At 40.7% G+C, this 19,852-nt stretch overlaps 1 protein-coding gene across 17 annotated transcripts in view; it reads left to right on the plus strand.

The window, feature by feature from the left end:
• The window catches only part of DNAJC6 (DnaJ heat shock protein family (Hsp40) member C6), a 178,458-nt gene that overhangs the window by 48,142 nt on the left and 110,464 nt on the right, over window positions 1–19,852 (plus strand). The window contains exon 1 of one of the 17 annotated variants that reach the window (XM_002750919.6): window positions 13,752–14,295. The exons of the other annotated variants lie outside the window; for them this stretch is intronic. Within the exon in view, the coding sequence (XP_002750965.3) occupies window positions 14,103–14,295 (193 nt within the window). The 5' untranslated portion in view covers window positions 13,752–14,102. Of the gene's footprint in view, window positions 1–13,751; window positions 14,296–19,852 lie in introns of those variants that run through there. 17 annotated transcript variants of the gene reach the window in all.

The raw sequence follows: 19,852 nt of genomic DNA on the forward strand, positions 1-19,852 counted from the left end.
TTCTTCTCTCAAATTCTTTTCCCTCCTCTGCAATATCATTCTCTCAGATCACTTACCCCACATGTCAGAAAGTATGGCTCCTACAACCTCTGTGTGTCTTTCTTGCTCTAGGGAAGGACTCAGACTTGCTCTTTCTGATTTTAAATGGAAAAGTCCCGTGAAAAAGCCATGGTTGACCTACCTTGGTTACAGGTACCCATCCCTGGACTATGGCAGCTCTAACCCAACCACAGAAAAGAATTTCTCAGAAAAAGGGAGTGTTCTTCTTGGCTGATAAAAGAATAAATGTATACTATACCTACTCCAGCTAATTTAATATGTACAGCCAATCAGTAGGTTAGTATCTCAATTAATGAATGAGGAAATGGACTCAGAGAAGTTATATATTTTGCTCCAGTTCAAACATCCAGGCTGGAAGCCCAGGTCTGTCCATCTCTAAAGCCCATGTTCTTAACTACCATACTGAGAAGGTTCTAGTAAATTGAGTTTGTGTTAACTTCAGTTTTACTGAATCATTTAATAGGTCTTTGCTATTTTTTTCCTCCTATCATTGCTTCCCATGGAAACTTATGATAGATTGAGGATAAGGGCACTGGCTCCATGGTAATACTCAGGAAATCCTTGTGGAATTGAAAACCAGCACCACTATGCTCTCCAGTCTTGTGAACAAAGCTATAAAGGCGTTAGAAAAGCACTGCTCTCATTATCTTTGTACTATGAGCTGAAGACATACTTACCATTACTCGGACATTACCTGTTTGTAATTTGCAGTCTTCTGCCCTCTTTTGAAAACTTATTTTTTTCACCAACTCATGGTTCCCTGTAGTCTATGCCACATGGGCATAGAGATTTCAGAGGCAAAGATAAAATAGTTATATTCTGTTATTCATAAATAATATATAGCCCGAAGGAAATTTTTAAAAATGATGGTCCATAAGTCTTTCAGAAAAATGGTCTAGAGTGTGTCAGTCTCCTACTTGGATCAAAAATAAAGTCAAAGTTTTCAACTAAAATAATTTAAATAGGGTACAACTCTATTTGCCTACTTTAATCCAGTAGAAATGGAAAGTAGCAATAAGTGATAACTTTCTTGGCGGAATTCCTATTAAGCAGTGTAATGGAATGCTGAGAACTCTGACCTGGACTGGTCAGAAAACCAGTCTCCTAAAACAAGGCCTTAATCAGTAATAAGTGCGAAGGCTAACCTTCATGGGGTGCTAAACAGCGTAGAACACCTTCCCATAGGTTGTTGACTGACTCTTCCCAGTGGCAGCAGTTATTCATTCATTCAACACATCTTTATCAGACATCTACCCTGTGTCAGGCATGGAGTTAGGTACCAAATATAGTCCTGCCATCATGGAGCTTGCAGTCTGGTGTGGGAAGTCATACGTGTAAACAGGCAATTTCAGTGTAGCATGTTGTAAGTGCTATGTTAAAAGACTTGGAATGTTCCACAGGACTTCATAAAATGATATCGAACCTGGTTTTGAGAAATTGGATGGTTTCCTGGGGAAGTGCTATGTATTTAGGGATCTGAAGAGCAGGCTGGGATTGGCCAGGTAGTTCTTTGTCTGGACTTAGAAAGAGGTTGGGAAGGAGGAAGTGGTAAAGGCTGAGAGCTGAGTCTTGAGGGAAATTAGCTGACCTAGAATGCAAAGAGTCCATTATGCTAATTACCTTTGACTGAGGGTGATAGGAAACCCTTGAATAGTTTTAAGCAACTGAGTCACATAATTAGATCTGCATTTTAGAAAGCTCAAATGTGAATCAATTTCTTCATTTTTCTGTCTCGATTTTCATATCTTTAAATTGAAAGGGATAGTCTACCCTTTATAACTCTCTCCAGCTGTACTAATCCATATATTTCTCCTATTTTGGCAAAATTTAATGAAACTGCCTTTGCAAAAGTTATAAGTGAGAAAATTATGACAGTGACAGATCTGACTTAATGACTCCATCTTGCTTCTAAGCTTCAAGCTGCCTTTGTTTGTTCCTGGGTGCAGACTGAACTAAGTTTAGGAGGAACTTAGTTTGACCTTGAAACAAAGATAGTAACAGCCCTTCTTGCCTGGAACAGACTGCCTATGTAGGACTAATAAATCAGCTGCGAGATTAGAAGTGTAGGTTTAGTAGTTCTGTAGCTAGAGGCTGCAAGTTCTTAACCTCCCTACTTGCTCCACGGGGTAACAATCATTATTGTAAAACCTAAGATTGGTCTGAGATGTTTTTCAGACCTGGCATCCTGAGGCACCAGCTGTCACCACCCAGACTGGTAATCTGGCACAACCAGATCTGCAATCCCTCCCAAGAACAGAAGACAGCAAGAAGAAGCCACTTGCACTCCCTATGATTCTATCTGCCACCCAGTCAATCAACAGTCCCCACTCCCTGGCCCCCTACATGCCAAATTATCCTTTAAAAAAAAAAAAAAAACCCTAGTGCCTGAATTTTCCAGGGAGACTGATTCAAGTAATAAAATTGTGATGTCCTGTTCAGCCGGCTCTGTGTGAATTATACTCTTTCTCTATTGCAATTTCCCTGTCTTGATAAATCAGCTCACATCTGGGCAGTGGGCAAGGAGTTGGATGGTTACATTAATTCCATGCTGATTTTGAGATTTTGGGCAGCAAGGCCTAAGATTACAACTAGTACTTGAAAATGAGGTGAGTTTTGTGGGCATGGGATGGGTGAAGGTGGGAGGTGAGGTGGGGACAAGATGAATGAATGATGTGTTGTTTTTCCTGGGAAAAAAGGAAATGGAAAGGTATGCAGTTTCCTTTGACCGTCTCCTGAAGAGGAATTGGTTAGGGAATAGCAAGCAGATGGAATGGTACTTTGTGCAATTCTAGTACAGATGAAATCTGATAGTTACTCCCCCCAAATTATGAAGTCTGGAATTTGCTTAATGGTAGTACTTAGGGTTCTATACATATGAAAAAAGATTTACCATGACTTTTTTTTTTTAACCATTCAACATGTTTGTTAATTATTTATTAAGATAAACAATTTTTTAGCCTGTATATTCATGTTTCACAGATAGTTCAGGAACACAGGTACAGTGACAAACTTCTCTGTAATTCAACCCAAAGAAATTCTTTATGTTCCAAAGTCACTTTGTACTCTCAGTGATGCTAGCCTTCCTCATCTCAAAATCTTTAATGGAATTTTAATTTTGTAGAAATCTGCATATGCCTTCTTTCTTGGTCAGGCCGTAGAAAACCTACAGAGAGCTGCAACCCCCAGGGATACAACAAATGCTCCAACAATGTGAGATCACAGATGCTTGTCCAGAGGCCACACATCTGAGGTTACACCAAGGCACTGAAAGCCGTGGTAGTTAATTGTCCTTGACAGGGATGTCAGCATCAACACCAATGTCTTTCCCGGATGATGGAGAAATGGACCAACTTGATAAGCGTTGATCCTGAGTGATATGTACAAAGAAGTCCATTATATGATTTTCCCTACTTTTGAATATGTTTGAGAATTTCCATAATAGAAAGTAAAAAGATAGAATAATAAAATAAAAATGCCCCCACTTATTACCTAAGTTTACCTTTAGCACAAATGGAAAATGAGTGAGACTCTCTCATTTGGCCATATTGAAGCTAATAGTCTCAGAACCACCATGTCATAACACTGACATTTTAAGTTCTGTATCAACTTTGATGGCTCAAAATATTTTAAACTGTATTGAGATCATGCAGGTAGATCAAAGAAAGAGAATTACACCCAAAGGAAAGGATAGCTCTACTAGGAAATTCACCAATAACATAGTCAGGGTTCCACAGCTCTGGGCTGAGTCTGTCCAGAAAGGCAGTCTCTGGATAGTGGGATGAGATGGAATGATCACTGGCTTTGGAGTCAGACACAATAGACTCAGCTCTGTTGAAGGACAATGACAACAAAGAACACAATAGATAGCATTCATTGAACCCTCACTGTATGCCGGGAATTACGCTAAGCTCTTTATGTACTTTATGTTATATAATTTTAATAACTGCCCTGTTAGTTTTTATTTTGTGGATGAGAAAACAGAGGCTTACAGAAGTTATCAAATTTGTCCATGACCACATGAACATGTAGTTCCCAGTAAATGTTGTTATAAATAAATATCTGAAAATGGCTGGGCACTGTGGCTCACACCTGTAATCCCAGCACTTTGGGAGGCTGAGGCAGGCAGATCACCTGTAGTCAAGAGTTCAGGACCAGCCTGGCCAACATGGTGAAACCCCATCTCTTTTAAAAACATAAAAAAATTAGCCAGGTATGGTGGTGTATGCCTATAATCCCAGCCACTTTGGAGGCGGAGGCAGGAGAATTTCTTGAACCCAGGAGTCTGTAGCTAGCTGAGATTGCACCACTGTACTCCAGCCTAGCCTAGGCAGTAACAGTGAAAACTCCATCTCAAAAAAAGAGAAAAAGTCTGAAATCTAGTGGTTAATGGTTGCAGGTTCTACCCCAGTTAGTTTGGATAACATAACAGAAAAAAGCAAAATAACAGTGGCAAAATAATAACTAAGTAGTTTTTCTTTTAACTCTAAGTAATCTAGAGATAGGGTTGCTAGGGCTCTCTGGAGCTCAGGATTCTTCTATTTTACTGCTTCATTGTGACTGTCTTACACCCTCAAGGTTAACACATGGTCCAAGATACCTGCTGGAGCTCCATATTCCAACTAGAAGAAAGGGAAAAGGATTGAAAGTACATACCACCTACCCTCCCTTTTAAGGATCCATACCAGAAGCTGCACGTATTATTTCTGCTTTTATTACAATGGCTACAACTTAGTCCTATGTATATACCTAGTAGATTATAGAAAACTTGCATGTGACAGGTCCAAGACATGAAAGAGACTGAAAAATATTTATACTCTGTGGCCACATGCCCAGCTAAAGGGCATGGAAGCATAGAAGATGGAGAGGAATATTGAGGATCACTAGCAATCACCGCTTAGCCCACACTTAGCTGCATTCCAGTTTTTCTCTTTGGGTGTGATAATCTTTCTCATGAAACCTTTCACATTCAAATGGGTAAATACATGAATAACCCAGGCATTTAGTTTAGTGTTCAGAAAATGCTAGTTCCTTCCCTCTAGTTAGATGTGGCCAAGTGAGCAGCAGTGGTTTGGTGCTCTGGAGACTCAGCACCTCAAGAATTTGTTCCACCTGTGTCTGGGATGGTCACTGCCTTTATCACCATCATAGAGGGTTTGCCCCATGTTTCACATGCTCTATGGCCCAGCACCCTGTTAGGTACAAAGGAGTTACAAAAAGAAGCATCCAGGCCCGGTTCAGTGGCTCACACCTGTAATCCCAGAACTTTGGGAAGCCAAGGTGGGCGGATCACCTAAGGTTGGGAGTTCGAGACCAGCCTGACTAACCCTATCTCTACTATAAATATAAAATTAGCTGGGCATGGTGGCACATGCCTGTAATTCCAGCTACTCGGGAGGCTGAGGCAGGAGAGCAGGAGAATCACTTGAACCTGGGAGGCGGAGGTTGCGGTGAGCCAAGATTGTGTCATTGCACTCTAGCAGGGGCAACAAGAGTGAAACTCTGTCTCACAAAAAAGAAAAGAAAAGAAAAAGAAGCATCCAGATTTTAAGGATCTTGACCATAAAATCATAGTGGACTCAGGGCCAAACATGGAATGGAATTATCCAGGATTTAGGAAAAGTTTCACTTCAGTGTTGGTTTGCAGCTGACTTTGGGGTACTATTTACCACATAAAAATATTCAGTGTTTTCTTCAAGACTGAGAGCAACTGAATACAAAACCCGCCCATTATGATCTTTAACCCACTTGAGAAGCTGAAGTTTTTCTATTCGTAAAATGATAGATGAACAGGACTGATGCCTCCATGCGCTACTCTTAAAACGGTAATGTAGGTTTATCTGTGCGTGGAGAAACACGCTCAGAGTGCTTTTTCTTATTTTTTCACAACAACAATGAACACAGATTAAAGTCTTCTGTGACCAAATGGGCACTTTCCCCCCCAAACAAGCAATCAATTCTGCAGTGGAGACCTGCGTGTCCTCTAATTCTGAAACTATCTACCAGGAGATAGTGTCAGATACCACTGACACAGTCCCCAAAACTGCCCCCCAACCCACCACCCCCACTTTAAGACACCAGTTGCAAATCTGAGCCTCTGGAACTTCTGATCGACCAGTTTCAAATTTGGGTTCCCATGACAGCCTATTTGGGTTCGATTAGTAAACTGGAGCGGCTCACAGAACTCAGGCAAACACTTACATTTACTGGTTTATAATAAAGCATGTCCTTAAAAAGTCAAGGAGAAGTTAAATGTTGGCAAATGGAACTGTGTTTTTTGAGTGAGCTCATTAAGGAAACCAGAGCAAATTTTAGGACAAAGATACAGGGAAAGGGATGCCGAGCTGCCATGACCTCTATGGGTGCACCATCCTCCGGGAACTTCTACTTACTGAAGTATCTGGAAGGTCCCCAAACCCTATCCTCTTGCGCCTTGAGTAAAGGCTTTATTGGGTAGGCATGATTGAAGCATGGACAACTGTGTTAAAATGTGATTCATGGACAAAAAGTATATGATCTAAACCCAATAAGGCCTATTTAGACTCTATTTGTCTTCTCTGTGCAGCATTTCTTCCTCCAGGGTATGGGGCAGGACACCCTCTGGGATGAGGGTCTCAGGACCCACAATCAGATAAGAGTCCTGCCTTGGACAGGTGAGAGTAGGGTGGTAGAGCAAGTGAGAGAGAGAGAGAGAGAGAGAGAGAGAGGAGTTACGAGAACTGTGGATTTCATAGATATATAAAAAATGTATATCTCACAGTGTAATATTGCTATGGTTTGAATATCCCCTCCACAGCTCATGTTGATTGCCATTCTGACAGTAATAAGAGGTGGTACTATTAACAGTTTATTAGGCTATGAGGTCTCCACCCTCATGAGTGGATTAATGCCGTTACTATGGGAGTGCACTCCTAATAAAAGCAAGTTTGCCTCCCCCTTAAGCCCCCTGCTCTCTCTTGCTTTTTCACCCTCTCTTGCCTTCCATCATGGGATGATGGAGCATGAAGGGCCTCATCAGAAGTAGGCTCCTTGATCTTGACTTCTGGCCCCTGAAACTGTAAGAAATAAATCTCTGTTCTTTGTAAATTACCCAGTCTCCTGTATTCTGTTATAGCAGCACAAAATGATGTTGTTACACTGTAAGCATGTCCTTAAAAATTCAAGGAGAAGTTAAATGTTAGCAAATGGAATTGTGTTTTTTAAGTGAGCTCATAAAAGAAACCAGAGCAAATTTTTTCTGTAAACTAACGATGGCTTTTAAAATAATTTATTTTTTTGTATTTTCATTCAGTTAGCAGATACTTACTGAGCACCTATTACTTGGCAGGCATTGTGCTACACCTGGTAAAACATGATGGGCATTGTCTTCACCTATCAGAGTTGCTTAAAATACCTGAATTATAATTTGACAAATGTATTCTCAGACTAATACGCAGTCAAATAATAACATTTGTTACATCATTGATTAAAGTTTTTAACATGTTAACATTTAAGAAATCTCAAGGTATCTTAAGATGGATAGTATGTTATACTTTAGTGGCATCTTTTTCTCATATTGTGACTTAAAATGGTTTCTCAGATTTGAGAAAATGCAGTATTTATGTAGGGCTTTAGTGTTTATTAAGTGCCTCATTTGATTCTTTTTTTTTGCTGCCTTTTTTTTTTGAAACAGAGTCTTCCTCTATCACTCAGGCTGGAGTGCAGTGGTGCATTCTCGGCTCACTGCAACCTCCGCCTTCTGGGTTCAAGTGATTCTCCTGCCTCAGCCTCTTGAGTAGCTGGAACTAGGAACTACAGGTGTGTGCCACCACATCTGGCTAATTTTTGTATTTTTTTTTTAAGTAGAGATGGGGTTTTGCCATGTTGGCCAGGCTTGTTTCGAGCTCCCAGCCTCAGGTGATTTGCCTGCCTCAGCCTCCCAAAGTGCTGGGATTACAGGCGTGAGCTACCATATCTACTTCATTTGATTCCTTGTGTGTGGAAGGACAGTAGTTTCCTCCACTGCATAGAAAGGAAATGTGGCTGAATGGTTAAGCAGATTATAGGCAACTGCATATTACAAATCTAGGACTCAAACATAGTTATAATTTTCCTCCAAAAGCTAGTGGTTTTTCTGCCATGCCTTGATGTCTCTTTAATCTACACACACATTTATACACATCCATGTGTGCAAGTAAACACAATGGTAATTTTCCTCCAAACACTAGTGGTTTTTCTGCCATGCCTTGATGTCTCTTTAATCTGCACATGCACATATTTATACACATCTATGTGTACAAAACACAGTAGAGGTCAAACTTTTTTTCTTTAGTTAGGAGCTTGCTTTTAATGAGAAAAAACTATTTTTCCCTTCTAGTGATTTTAAATTTCCAAGAGTAGCAAAAATCCAGTTTTTAGGAGTACAATATGAAAAGTCTTTTAAGCCAGTTGTTTACAAAACAAAGTTGCTTATCTGGAGGCTACATTAATTGAAAACTTTCAGGTTTCACTGAGCAGAACCTGCCATGTGGGAGGTAAAGCAAGGACAATTTCCATTAGGTGCCCAAACCATTTTCCACTGACCACACTAAGTAAGGCAGGTCAGATCTAAGGAATGACCTAAATGTCCTTCAGCTTTCGCTTTGATCAGTGGAACTGCCTCCTCAGGCTACTGTAGTGGCTAAAACATGATCAGAAAGATGGAGGTCTGAATCCTAACTAATAGCTGTGTTACCTTGGGCCAGTTACTTAACCTCTCCAAGTTTGCCTCAAAATAAGAATAAAAGTTTTAGAGTTAAGGTAGGTATGTCACCTGGCAAATGATAAATAATCAATGGCAGTTATTTTTATTACTTCTGGGCCTTCAAGGAAACACAGGTTTCATGATATTGGATTATTTAAAAAAAAAATGCCCTACCTGGGAAATTTGTCCTATTTTCTGAAAGACCCATAACTCTTTCAGGCACCAAGAACATATATCCCCACTCCTAAGAAACATTATAGGAATAGTTCAGATTTTCTTCTGTTAAATGTCATCAGCTCACCAGATTTTTTTTCCAGCATACATCTTTTCTTTCTTGTGTTGCTTTATATGTTGCTCTTGACAGCTGCTACTATGCATGCATTTCTACAGCAAAACCTTGATTAACTGGGACATAGCAAACTGTAGCACTTAAATGACTGTGGTTTTCCCCTGTGGACATCATTTGGAGGAGAAAGAGAAATGACAACTAGAGTTTTGAGAACTAAAGAGAATCATGTAATTCAGCATCTTTGATTTTACTGCTAAGAGAAGGAGAATGGATCAAGGACACCCTGCTGATAAAGAGCAGAGTCAGGAGAGGATTCTCAGTCTGTTCCACTTTCTTCTGGACTGCGGCCTAAAGACCTGGCTTTTGGAGTCTTGGTGGTGTTTCTCCTTAAGCTTTTGCCACTACACTGCAGGTCTCAAATTCAAGTGCCTGCAAGGGCTTGCTGACTGGTAGTAGGAATGAGTGGAGGAGGCTGAGTATCCTACATTGGGAAGTAGTAGTGAACCATGGCCCTCAGACTGGAGCCTCTGTACCCTCTGTAAAGGCATCTAAACTAAAATGTTTTTCATTTTAAGAAGTATAGGACAGAAAAAATATGTCTGGGAGTCAGAGATGGCCTGATACTCCCCAGTGTGAGTGCCTTGCACTATGTATGTTCATAGGCCTTATTCAATAAGGAGATAATCTGGATTATGACCCTCAGGCACATTGCCAAAGTAAGTTCAATACTGTGCATTGATTTATATCTGTTAAAACAGAAAATTGAAGAGATGCATTTTAGAAACCTGATCATAATATATTTTGTAAGAGAGAACAGAGTAGAAGCTCTGGCTTCATTTACTGTCTGCTTAGCCAAAACTGTTTGCGGTCCAATTAGCCAAATGAATTCAGATGTCACAGTGTATAGGACATTCATAATTAGGAATACTAGGACCTCTTAGTACCAGAGATTATCCCATAACAAAGACATTTACACATTTATAATTAGGACACACAGTGAGAAATACATTTATATCATTACTGAGCAGAAACATGCACATACACACTCATACGTATCACACAAACCCAAAACAATATTTTAAGAAACAATACCTGTGTTCCAAATGCTGATATTTTCCAACCTATTTCATTTTTATGAAAATACTTTATAATTTACACATTGGCTATGACATATAGTTTAAAAAAATCACTGGCCTAGGTAATGCTATGACATTTTTGTTTATTAATTCAGTAGATATTTACTCAATATCTAATGAGAGTGAAGAGCTCTTTGGAGTATCATGGGGAACACAGACATGCACAAAACATAGATTTTTGCCCTCAAAGAGTGCAAATCCAATAGGAAGCATATACATGTGAATATTTAATAACTCAAGGCCAATCAGTTCACATTATACAAAGTGCTTTTATGTTATCATATGTCATAATGATAATAAATCTCTTAGGTAAGCTGGGCCAATTTTGGCTTAATTGTACAGATAGGAAGTTGCATTTTTGGAAAGGTAACATTTTTAAAAGAAGTGGAATAATAATAATAGATAGCATGTATTAAGTACTTATTAGTTAGGAACAAATTTACTTCTCACTATAACCTTATTATGATGGCATTACTATAATCCTCATCTTACAGAGGAGAAAAATGACGCAGAGATGTTAAGTAACTTGCCCAAAGTCATAGAGCCAAGAGCAATTGGAATTAAGAATCAATCATAGGTAAGTTCAGTCTTAATCAGTGTATTATATTTCCTGGAAATGAAAATTATGGATCAAAATCCTACATAGGTCATGGCATACATACTTTGTTCTCTTAGCCCACCGGAAAAGTGAGGTGGCATCCACTATGACAGGGCAGCATTTGGAATGGGGTGTGTATGAAGGGGATGGGGTGGAATAGAGCCTGGTTCCTCAATATTCCTCAGTGTGGCTAATCTTCGTCAAGTTAATAAATGCACCTGAAGGCAGCAAGAGAAAAGACAAAGGGAAAGATTGCTCACCCCAAAGAGGGCATCTTATCTTTTGCCTTTGTCTCATGTATGATGTAGTATTTTTGAGATAAATTATGAAGTAATCTTGAGTTTGCAAAATCAAGAGTTAGGCTTTAAATATTTACCTTGTGTTTGACCAGCGCCACCTCCCTTAAGCCCAAATTCTCATTCAAAATTACATAGACAATTTTCCATTAGTATACCCCTGGAAAAAATAATACTTAGCCTTTATTGAGCTTTTCCCATGGGAAAAACTAAGACTGCCAGGCACTGAGCATAGAGCTGCACCCAGTACAGACCATAATAGTAATAGAAGCATTTGTTAAGTACTCCCTGTCTTTCTCTCTCTCTGTATATCTGTTAGGTACTAATCTAATTCTTACTTCTACTATATAATGATGGTACTCATATGATGTTTGTTTTATAGAGTAGAACAGTGAGATATTCATTAAGTTTATGAATTTGATCTTCAGCATAGTAAAGAAAATTTTAATATTGAAATTGGTGCATATTCAAATTTAGGCCCAACCTCTAGTATTTAGGCTGTTGTAAATTAACCTAGTTATTGTATTTTCCTGCCTTAATATGCTCCTTAAATATTCAATTTTGTAGGATCATTAATAGTTATCCTGATTGACATTATTTATATTAAGTGTAAAGATAAAAATGAAATCCTGTTTAGCCCATTCATATTTTTCTTTAAATTTGCAAACTCCATAGATACTGAAAACTACAAAGGCATACATCTAATCTATAATTTCCTTCAGCACTATGTCTGCAAGTTGAAATTGAGCAAAAATAAGGGCTTTTTGAAAATAGTAATTTTCACTTTTCAAAAATGATCCTAACTTTTTTTTTTTTGAGACTGGATCTCAATCTGACACCCAAGCCGGTTCTAAATTCTCTTAATCCAATGATTATAGTCCAGCATTTGTCAGGACACATGATAAACACTAGGTATTTACTCTCCCTGTGTGTTGGTAATGAATTAAAAGAAAAAGTACAGAGAAAGATTATTTAAGATGTTATGGGAAAAGATTTCTTTACTAGACTTTACAGAATTATTACTTTAGTCAAGTAACTAAAATAGTTCAGTCTTGGAAAATGAAAGTATAAAAATTTGTTTTAAAATTTTGATTACAGTTTTTCCTGCCACCATTCAGGCTGTTTTATCTTGTTATAAGTGAGCATTAACTCTGATTTGCAATTCAGGCCACACCAAACCATCAAATAATGCAGTTGGGAAAGCAACTGGCCAGGAAATTTAGGTTTCCCCAGAAGGACTGGAAGGATTTAGAAAACATTTCTTTTGACTTCTTCTGATTCATATGCTTCCTACAAGAATCTGTGTTTGGGTGATCCTGTTACAGGAAAATGTCTCTTAGGCCAATTTATTTTACGTAGACCTGTGTAGAGCTAGAGCTTCCAGGAAACTTTCTGAGTCTCAAATGATCTGGACTGAAGTCTCTTAGATGCTATTGTTTGATTTTGTGTCCTTAGGTAACTGAAATAATGACACCAAGAGAAAACCGTGTAAGATGAGAAGAAAGCAAATGGCTTTGTGTGTGGGCTCAAGTACATTTTACATGAATGTAATTTTTTGTTGTTTTGGTGAGGAAACTGTCAAATGACTTTTGAAGGGCTCCTCCCTTAATCCCTCCAAGTTTTAGTAGAGAAAATTATAATTTTAAACCAAGACTTTTACTTGATCTTTCACCTAAGATGATGAGAATGAGCAGTCCTTCTGAAATCTTATTGCTTTAAGTGAAAATAAACATTTGATAATTACATTAAGACTCATCAGAGTTTATACAGGTTTTGTTAAGGTCCAGAACTTATACAGTATTAGAATTTTCTTTTAAGAATACACAATAACAAATATAAAATTAGGCATACAGCTTAATTAACTTCATGATAAATTCTCTTCTGATTATGAGTGGCGGCTTCCTTTGGCCAGAATTATGAAAGAAAAATAAGGGGTGAGGCTAGAGGATGGGGAAAAAATCCTTGTCTATCTTGCTTCCCAAGCATGCCCTCAAGCTAACTGACTGATCCAGTCTTTTCTCCAGGTCCTATGGTAAATGGCGGCAGATCTGAAATTGCACCGGACTTAACCCTGCCCCTCTTCCCAGTTTATTCGCTCAACAAATAGTTCTAAACAGTCACATCTGCTCACTAGGCAGAATGGATGCTAACTACCTCCTAGTAATGGAATATCCAACTCTTTGGTACCTCCCTTAGGGATCGTCTCCATTCTGGAGATTATGCAAAATATTGCTCTTCCTTTATATCCTAGCATGGATATATTCTGGCACTTAACATGCATTCCTTTTCTGTTGAGTTACAATTAAGTCCTCTAGGACGGTTACGGTCTTGGTGGCCTTGGCGGACTCCGGTGAAAATAGGCTAAGTTGCATGAAATGGGTGTGTCTGGATTTTACCACGAGACCCCTGGTCCACCAAGCTTCGCAGGCCGAGACACCTCGCCCCTTTCTTCTCTGCCACACGCGTGCGAACACACCCTCCCAACCCTCGTCGTAGTAGTCCCCTCCCCCGACCACCCCGCCTTGTTTCCCGCCTTCAACCCCCCTTCTCACGAACCTCCCCTCCCCTCCCTCCTCCCTTTCCTTCCCTCCCCGCGGGCCAGCGGCTTTGGCGCTGCCCTGCTGCGCGGCGGGGCGACGCGGCGACACCTATAGGATTGCTTCCGGGCACTCCTCAGCCAGGAGGTGCTGGCCCGGGGCCCGGAGCTCGGCAGGGCCGGGCGTCTCCGCGGCGTTGGCCCCGAGGACGCGCGCCCCCGCCCGCCCGCGTCTCCTTCCCTCCCTCCCTCCTCCAGGCGCCCCGAGCCGAGCTCTGCCCAGGGCGGCGGCTTCGCTTCGCCCCGCGAAGCTCCTCTCCGGTGGCCGCCCCTTCTTTTCCCTCTGTGCGTCATGTCGGGCACTTGATTTTTTTTTTTTTTTTTTTTTAATTCCTTCAGCCCTTTCCGCCTTCCATCTCCCCCTTCGTTTCCCAGGTTGATTATTTTCTCTCTTCTCCGGGCTTGCCCATGAGCCTCCTCGGGAGCTACCGGAAAAAGACCGGCAACGATGGTTATGAATCTTTGCAGCTGGTGGACAGTAACGGGGACTTAAGTGCGGGAAGCAGCGGGGCTGGCGGCAAGCACAGAGTGAACGCCGGGGCAGCGGCGCGGAGTCCCGCCCGGCAGCCTCCAGACCGCGCCAGCACCATGGACAGCTCAGGTAGCGCTGCCCGCGGGGAGCGCAGCGCTGAGCCGCGCGCGGCCTCCGGAGCCTCCCAGTCGCCCGGCCCGAGGCTCCCCCTCGCCCTTAGCCCTGGCGTGCTAGAGAGCTGGGCTGGAGGCGAAAGCTTCTAATACCACCCAGGTGTCGAGTCTAATTTCTCTCATCTAGGGAGCTAGGAAACGTTAGCCAGCAGTCCGGAGGCCCAGGGACTGTAGCGAGCGCCTCCTAATCTCTCTAGGCTGCTGAATAAGGCAGCTGGGGGCGGGGAGGGGGAGGGAAGGAGGAGGGGAGGGGTGGAGAGGAGAGGGGAGGGGATGGCGCGAAGAACCGCTTGGGAGGAGGGCTGGGAGAGGCAGCTGCTTTCACTACCTAGCTGGGTGAGAGAGAGAGGTGAAGGAACAAGTGCGTTGATTGTTTTTGCAGCATGCAGACGGTGTTTATTCCAATTGTTATACTCGCAATGCTGATGCTATTTGCAATTCTGTAAAGCTCTGCCACATCTTAACTCAGCCGTCTGCTAGAGTTAATGTTACCTTTCTCCTGTAGTTTTTAACCTGGGATCTAGAGCTCTTACACAGCTTTTACGGTTTGCACAATGAAATTTATTTCATCTGTTGTTGGCGTTGATCTTGTTTTTCCTTTGGCATTGAGTGTACAGCTTTCATAAACCTTTACATGTAGGGACAATGGAAATGCCTCTAAACTTTGTATCTGTGCTTGCAACTGTCTTCTATACAACGTTTTGGCAAGTTAGAGTCCTCTCTTGGAACTGCTGTTGGCATTTGCGATTTCAGTATCAAAACAGACATTTCATATATCCATGTTGGTCTAGGAGTATTATTATAGCTATTTGCTGACTTCTGCAGGGAACCAGGTTCGTAGAATTGTTTACAGAGATAATTTATAATTGACCTCTTCAGTGGTTGGTTCTACACTGGCAATTTTAATACTGGACAACTGAGGACTCCAGAGGAAATATTCATATGAGGTTGTTTGAACAGTAATGAAATCAAATTGAATTTCAATGCCCTGCTTTGCAAACAAATGCTTGTTTATTTTAATTGTGTAATGTCTCTCCTTGGGCTATCATTTTCTATTTTTATTGTCCCAAAGTAGGATGAAATATTGTCCACAGTTGCTCAAATGTCCTGGGTTGAAAGTAAATTCTACCCATTAAAGCTCTGAAGATACTGTTGGGACGTTCTCTTAGACCATTTTAAATAAAGCTAAAATGATCCCCAAGGGACTGATGGTTTCAAGACTTTTTTTTTTTTTTTTTTTTTGAGACGGAGTCTTGCTCTTATCGCCCAGGCTGGAGTGCAGGTGCAGTCTTGGTTCACTGCAACCTCCGTCTCCTGGATTCAAGCGATTTTCCTGTCTCAGCCTCCCGAGTAGCTGGGATTACAGATGCCTGCCACCATGTCCAGCTAATTTTTGTACGTTTAGTAGAGACTGGGTTTCACCATGTTTGCAGGCTGGTCTTGAACTCCTGACCTCAGGTGATCTGCCCACCTCAGCCTCCCAAAGTGCTGGGATTACAAGTGTGAGCCACGGCGCCCAGCCAGGACTTTTTTTTTTTTTTTATTATTGATGTTGCACGTGATTATTCGATTTACATTTTTTCAAATCTGTGATATATCAAAGTGTAATCCATTTTTTGACTGGATGTAATCTCCTTTAAATCTTAAAAAGATTCATGTTCTCTGAACGATGCCACCATAATCGTGTTTACATATAGTGAGCATGTAAACAATTGAAATGAAAACAAACACATTCCAAATGAGTGTGAAGGAGCCTCACTCAGGAAAATGAAAGAAATATAAAATACATGTGTTTTCATTTTTCATAGGGATTATTATTTTAAGAGTTGGAATTGGTTTTTGAAATATGTTACATTGTAGAATACATTCAACGTTTATTTTCTGAGCCTTGCTATGTGCTAAGCACTGTGGGGGAACACAGTAGTGAATGAAATCCTTGTGGCCTCTAGGGGATTGTCAGTGGGGGCAAATTACTATAACACAGAGCAGAGCAACCTACGGTGAGTCCTGAATTTTAAAGAATCGTCTTTTTCACGAAATCAGACTTTTTAAATAGGTTGAGAGAAGAATAATGGATTGATTTAATAACCTATTGTGATGGGAAAGTGTTTCATTAGAATATTGTTATCTCTCATGTGCTATTGCCAGGAGTTGATCCTTAAACTTGATAAAAGTGACATTGTATGAAGAGGTTGCAGGGATCCCTTTTCGCCTCTCCTTATCCACCATTTACTCCTATATTTTCTTAGAGGGATGTTGTGGCTTTGTCGTAAAAGTACAGGGTATCCTATGATGATTTTGATGCATATTTTCAATTGAGAATGATTTCTTTGGTTTGAATGAAGGAATGGACTCTGAGAGTAGGATTTATTTAGTGGTATAATTGTATCTGTCTTGCCTAATTATAGTTCTTTCTTCTAAGATCCTCAAAGTGTGGCCTGTGCAGTATAAATGTATCCATTTGTTTAGTATATCTAATTAAGTTCATGGATCATTTCTAAAGCAGTGGTAATCTGCCCATTTATTCAACTGATTGTACGGTGACATGCTGGATTGGATCAGTGGTTTATGGGGCTTTTGCTCTGACAGAAATGTTAATGAATGGAAAAAAATGTTGATATCTCTCTAGAGAATTTAAAGCTTAATCTTAATAATACCTTATACTTGTAAGACTGTTTATAATAGAACACTTGGAGAATTCTCTTATTTCATTTCCCCAGAATTTTATTAAATAGGTAGGGAAAGCAGAATGTATCTATGCTTGGAGACTTGGGATCAAACCTCTGCATTATTGTTACTTGTTGAAAAACCTAGTAACCTTTTTCTTTTCTTCTCTCTCTCTCTCTCTCTCTCTCTCTGTCACCAAGGCTGGAGTACAGTGGTGCAATTTCAGCTCACTGCAACCTCCACCTCCTAAGTTCAGACAGTTCTCATGTTTCAGCTTCCCAAGTAGCTAGGATTACAGGCATGTGCCACCACACCTGGCTAATTTTTATATTTTTAGTAGAGATGGGCTCTTGCCATGTTAGCCAGGCTGGTCTCAAACTCCTGGTCTCAAGTGATCTGCCTGCCTTGGCCTCCCAAGGTACAGTGATTACAGGCATGAACCACCATGCCTGCCTCTAGTAACATTTTAAAGTCTGTTCTTATTTGTTTCTTTGTTTGAGACAGGGTCCTGCTCTGTTACCCAGGCTGGAGTGCAGTGGTGTGATCATGGCTCACTGCAGTCTGGTCCTCCTGAGCTCAAACGACCCTCCAGCCTTACCCTCCTGAGTAGCTGGGACTACAGTCATGAACCACCATGCCTGGCTAATTTTTTTTTTCTTTGTAGAGATGGGTTTTTGCCATGTTGCCCAGGCTGGTCTCGAACTCCTGGGCTCAAGTTATCCACCCACCTTGTCCTCCCAAAGTGCTGGGATTACAGGCATGAGCCATCATGCCTGACCTGTTCCCATTTATAAAGGGGAATGATAATAGCTGTTCTTACCAGAGAGCTTTAATTGAGGCTAAAAGCAATATAAAAATACATTTGCAGTCTTTCTTTACTTTGTATCTTGACCTTTCAATTCATCATATGAAGAAACTTATTATCAGAGGTGGTAGGAGACCTGTCAAAGGTGGAATAGATAGTGACAGACAGACTTAGGTCCTCTTCTGACTCAAAGGTTTGAGTTTTTCCCCACTGAACTAAACTTTTGGGTAGGCACAATATCAACTGATTGTTGAAATGGAAACAATTTTATCTACTTTGATTTCCCTCTCTGTTTTTAGATAAAGGAGGGACAGATGTTCAGAGGAATGTAATGGCTTTCTAAGTCAACAGCCTCCCAAGTGGTAGATAACAGCAGTCTCGTAGCCAGATGCGTCTTCCAGAGCTCTCTGCCTTCCCTGGCTCACTTTCTCGTCATTCAAATTATTCTCTAGAAAAACGTCATTTAAAGGTCATCCTATCATATCTCAAAGGCACTGCACTACCCCAGTTCATTAGCTGAAACCCCCTATTTCTCTTGGGTGCACCCCACTTTTCAGGGAAAGTAGAACCCACAAAAGTAGAACTTCCAATATTGAGCTGCTAAAGTGTTCCAGTATTGGGCTTAATTTACCAAGTTCATAATGACAAGCTGAAAAAGAGTAGTCCAATTAAAATCTGGAAACAGATATTAATACATTTTAAAGAATAAGGATAATGAACAATGCTAAAATAACATGTAGTGTGAATCTGGTTGTAAATAAAAATTACCTCTAACAAATTATATTCTAGTTAGTGTTTATATGCCAGGTTTCAACATTGTAAGATATGTATTTATATAACTGTATACTTCATGGAAGTACAGTAAACATATATGTACTAATAATCCTTTCTTAAGAATACCTGCCTGTTTAAAGGTCTTGTAGGTTGGAGGCAAAGTTGATTTATGTAACTTATTATTTATTTATTTGTATTTTTTTGAGACAGAGTCTCACTCTGTCACCCAGCTGGAGTGCAGAGGCGTGATCTCGGCCCACTGCAACCTCCGCCTCCCGGGTTCAAGTTATTCTCCTACCTCAGCCTCCCGAGTAACTGGGATTATAGGTGCCCACCACCATGGCGCCTGACTAATTTTTGTATTTTTAGTAGAGACGGGGTTTCACCATGTTGGCCAGGTTGGTCTTGAACTCCTTACCTCAGGTGATCTGCCCACCTTGGCCTCCCAAAGTTCTGGGATTACGAGTGTGAGCCACCAGGCCCGGTCAATTTATATAACATATTTAATGTGTGATTATAGTTTGGCTATTACTGGATAATCATTTAAGGATGCACCAGTTACTGGATAACAGAACAAGATATGTCAATCTAAGTTTCAAATTTCAAATGCTTGGAGACTGCCAGAATTCATAGATTTGGAAGGGAAATCCCTGGAACCAAATCTCAGAAAGTTGGCCAGGTAGCCAATGGTGGACGTTTTCTGTGATGGACTTTTTGCCATTGGAGCAGTATCTTTGAACTGTTCTCATCAGTACAGAGTTATTTTTATTTGGGCAAAATCAGCCTTTTTGGTTCTCTAGAAACAAATTAAATCCAATCCTTTTTTTTTTCTTTTTGGAGACGGAGTCTTGCTCTGTTGCCCAGGCTTGAGTGCAGTGGCATGATCTTGGCTCACTGTAATTTCTGCCTCCCAGGTTCAGGCAATTCTCCTACCTCAGCCTCTGGAGTAGCTGAGATTACAGGCACATGCCACTATGCCCAGCTTATTTTTGTATTTTAGTAGAGATGGGGTTTCACCAGGTTGTCCAGGCTGGTCTGGAATTCCCAACCTAAGGTGATCGGTCTGCCTTGGCCTCCCAAAGTGCTGGGATTGCAGGTGTTAGCCACTGTGCCCAGCCTCCAATCCTCCTTTCACATGGTGGTCTTTAGATAACTGATTTTTGAGAACAGACACTGATTCTCCTCTTAATCTAGTTTTCCTCTATTCTAGGCCAATCAAGCCTAAGTTCCACACTCTTTTCTCTATATAAAATGATTTCCATATCAT

Source organism: Callithrix jacchus, chromosome 7 (genome assembly GCF_049354715.1).
Source record: "Callithrix jacchus isolate 240 chromosome 7, calJac240_pri, whole genome shotgun sequence".
Lineage (NCBI taxonomy): Eukaryota > Metazoa > Chordata > Mammalia > Primates > Cebidae > Callithrix > Callithrix jacchus.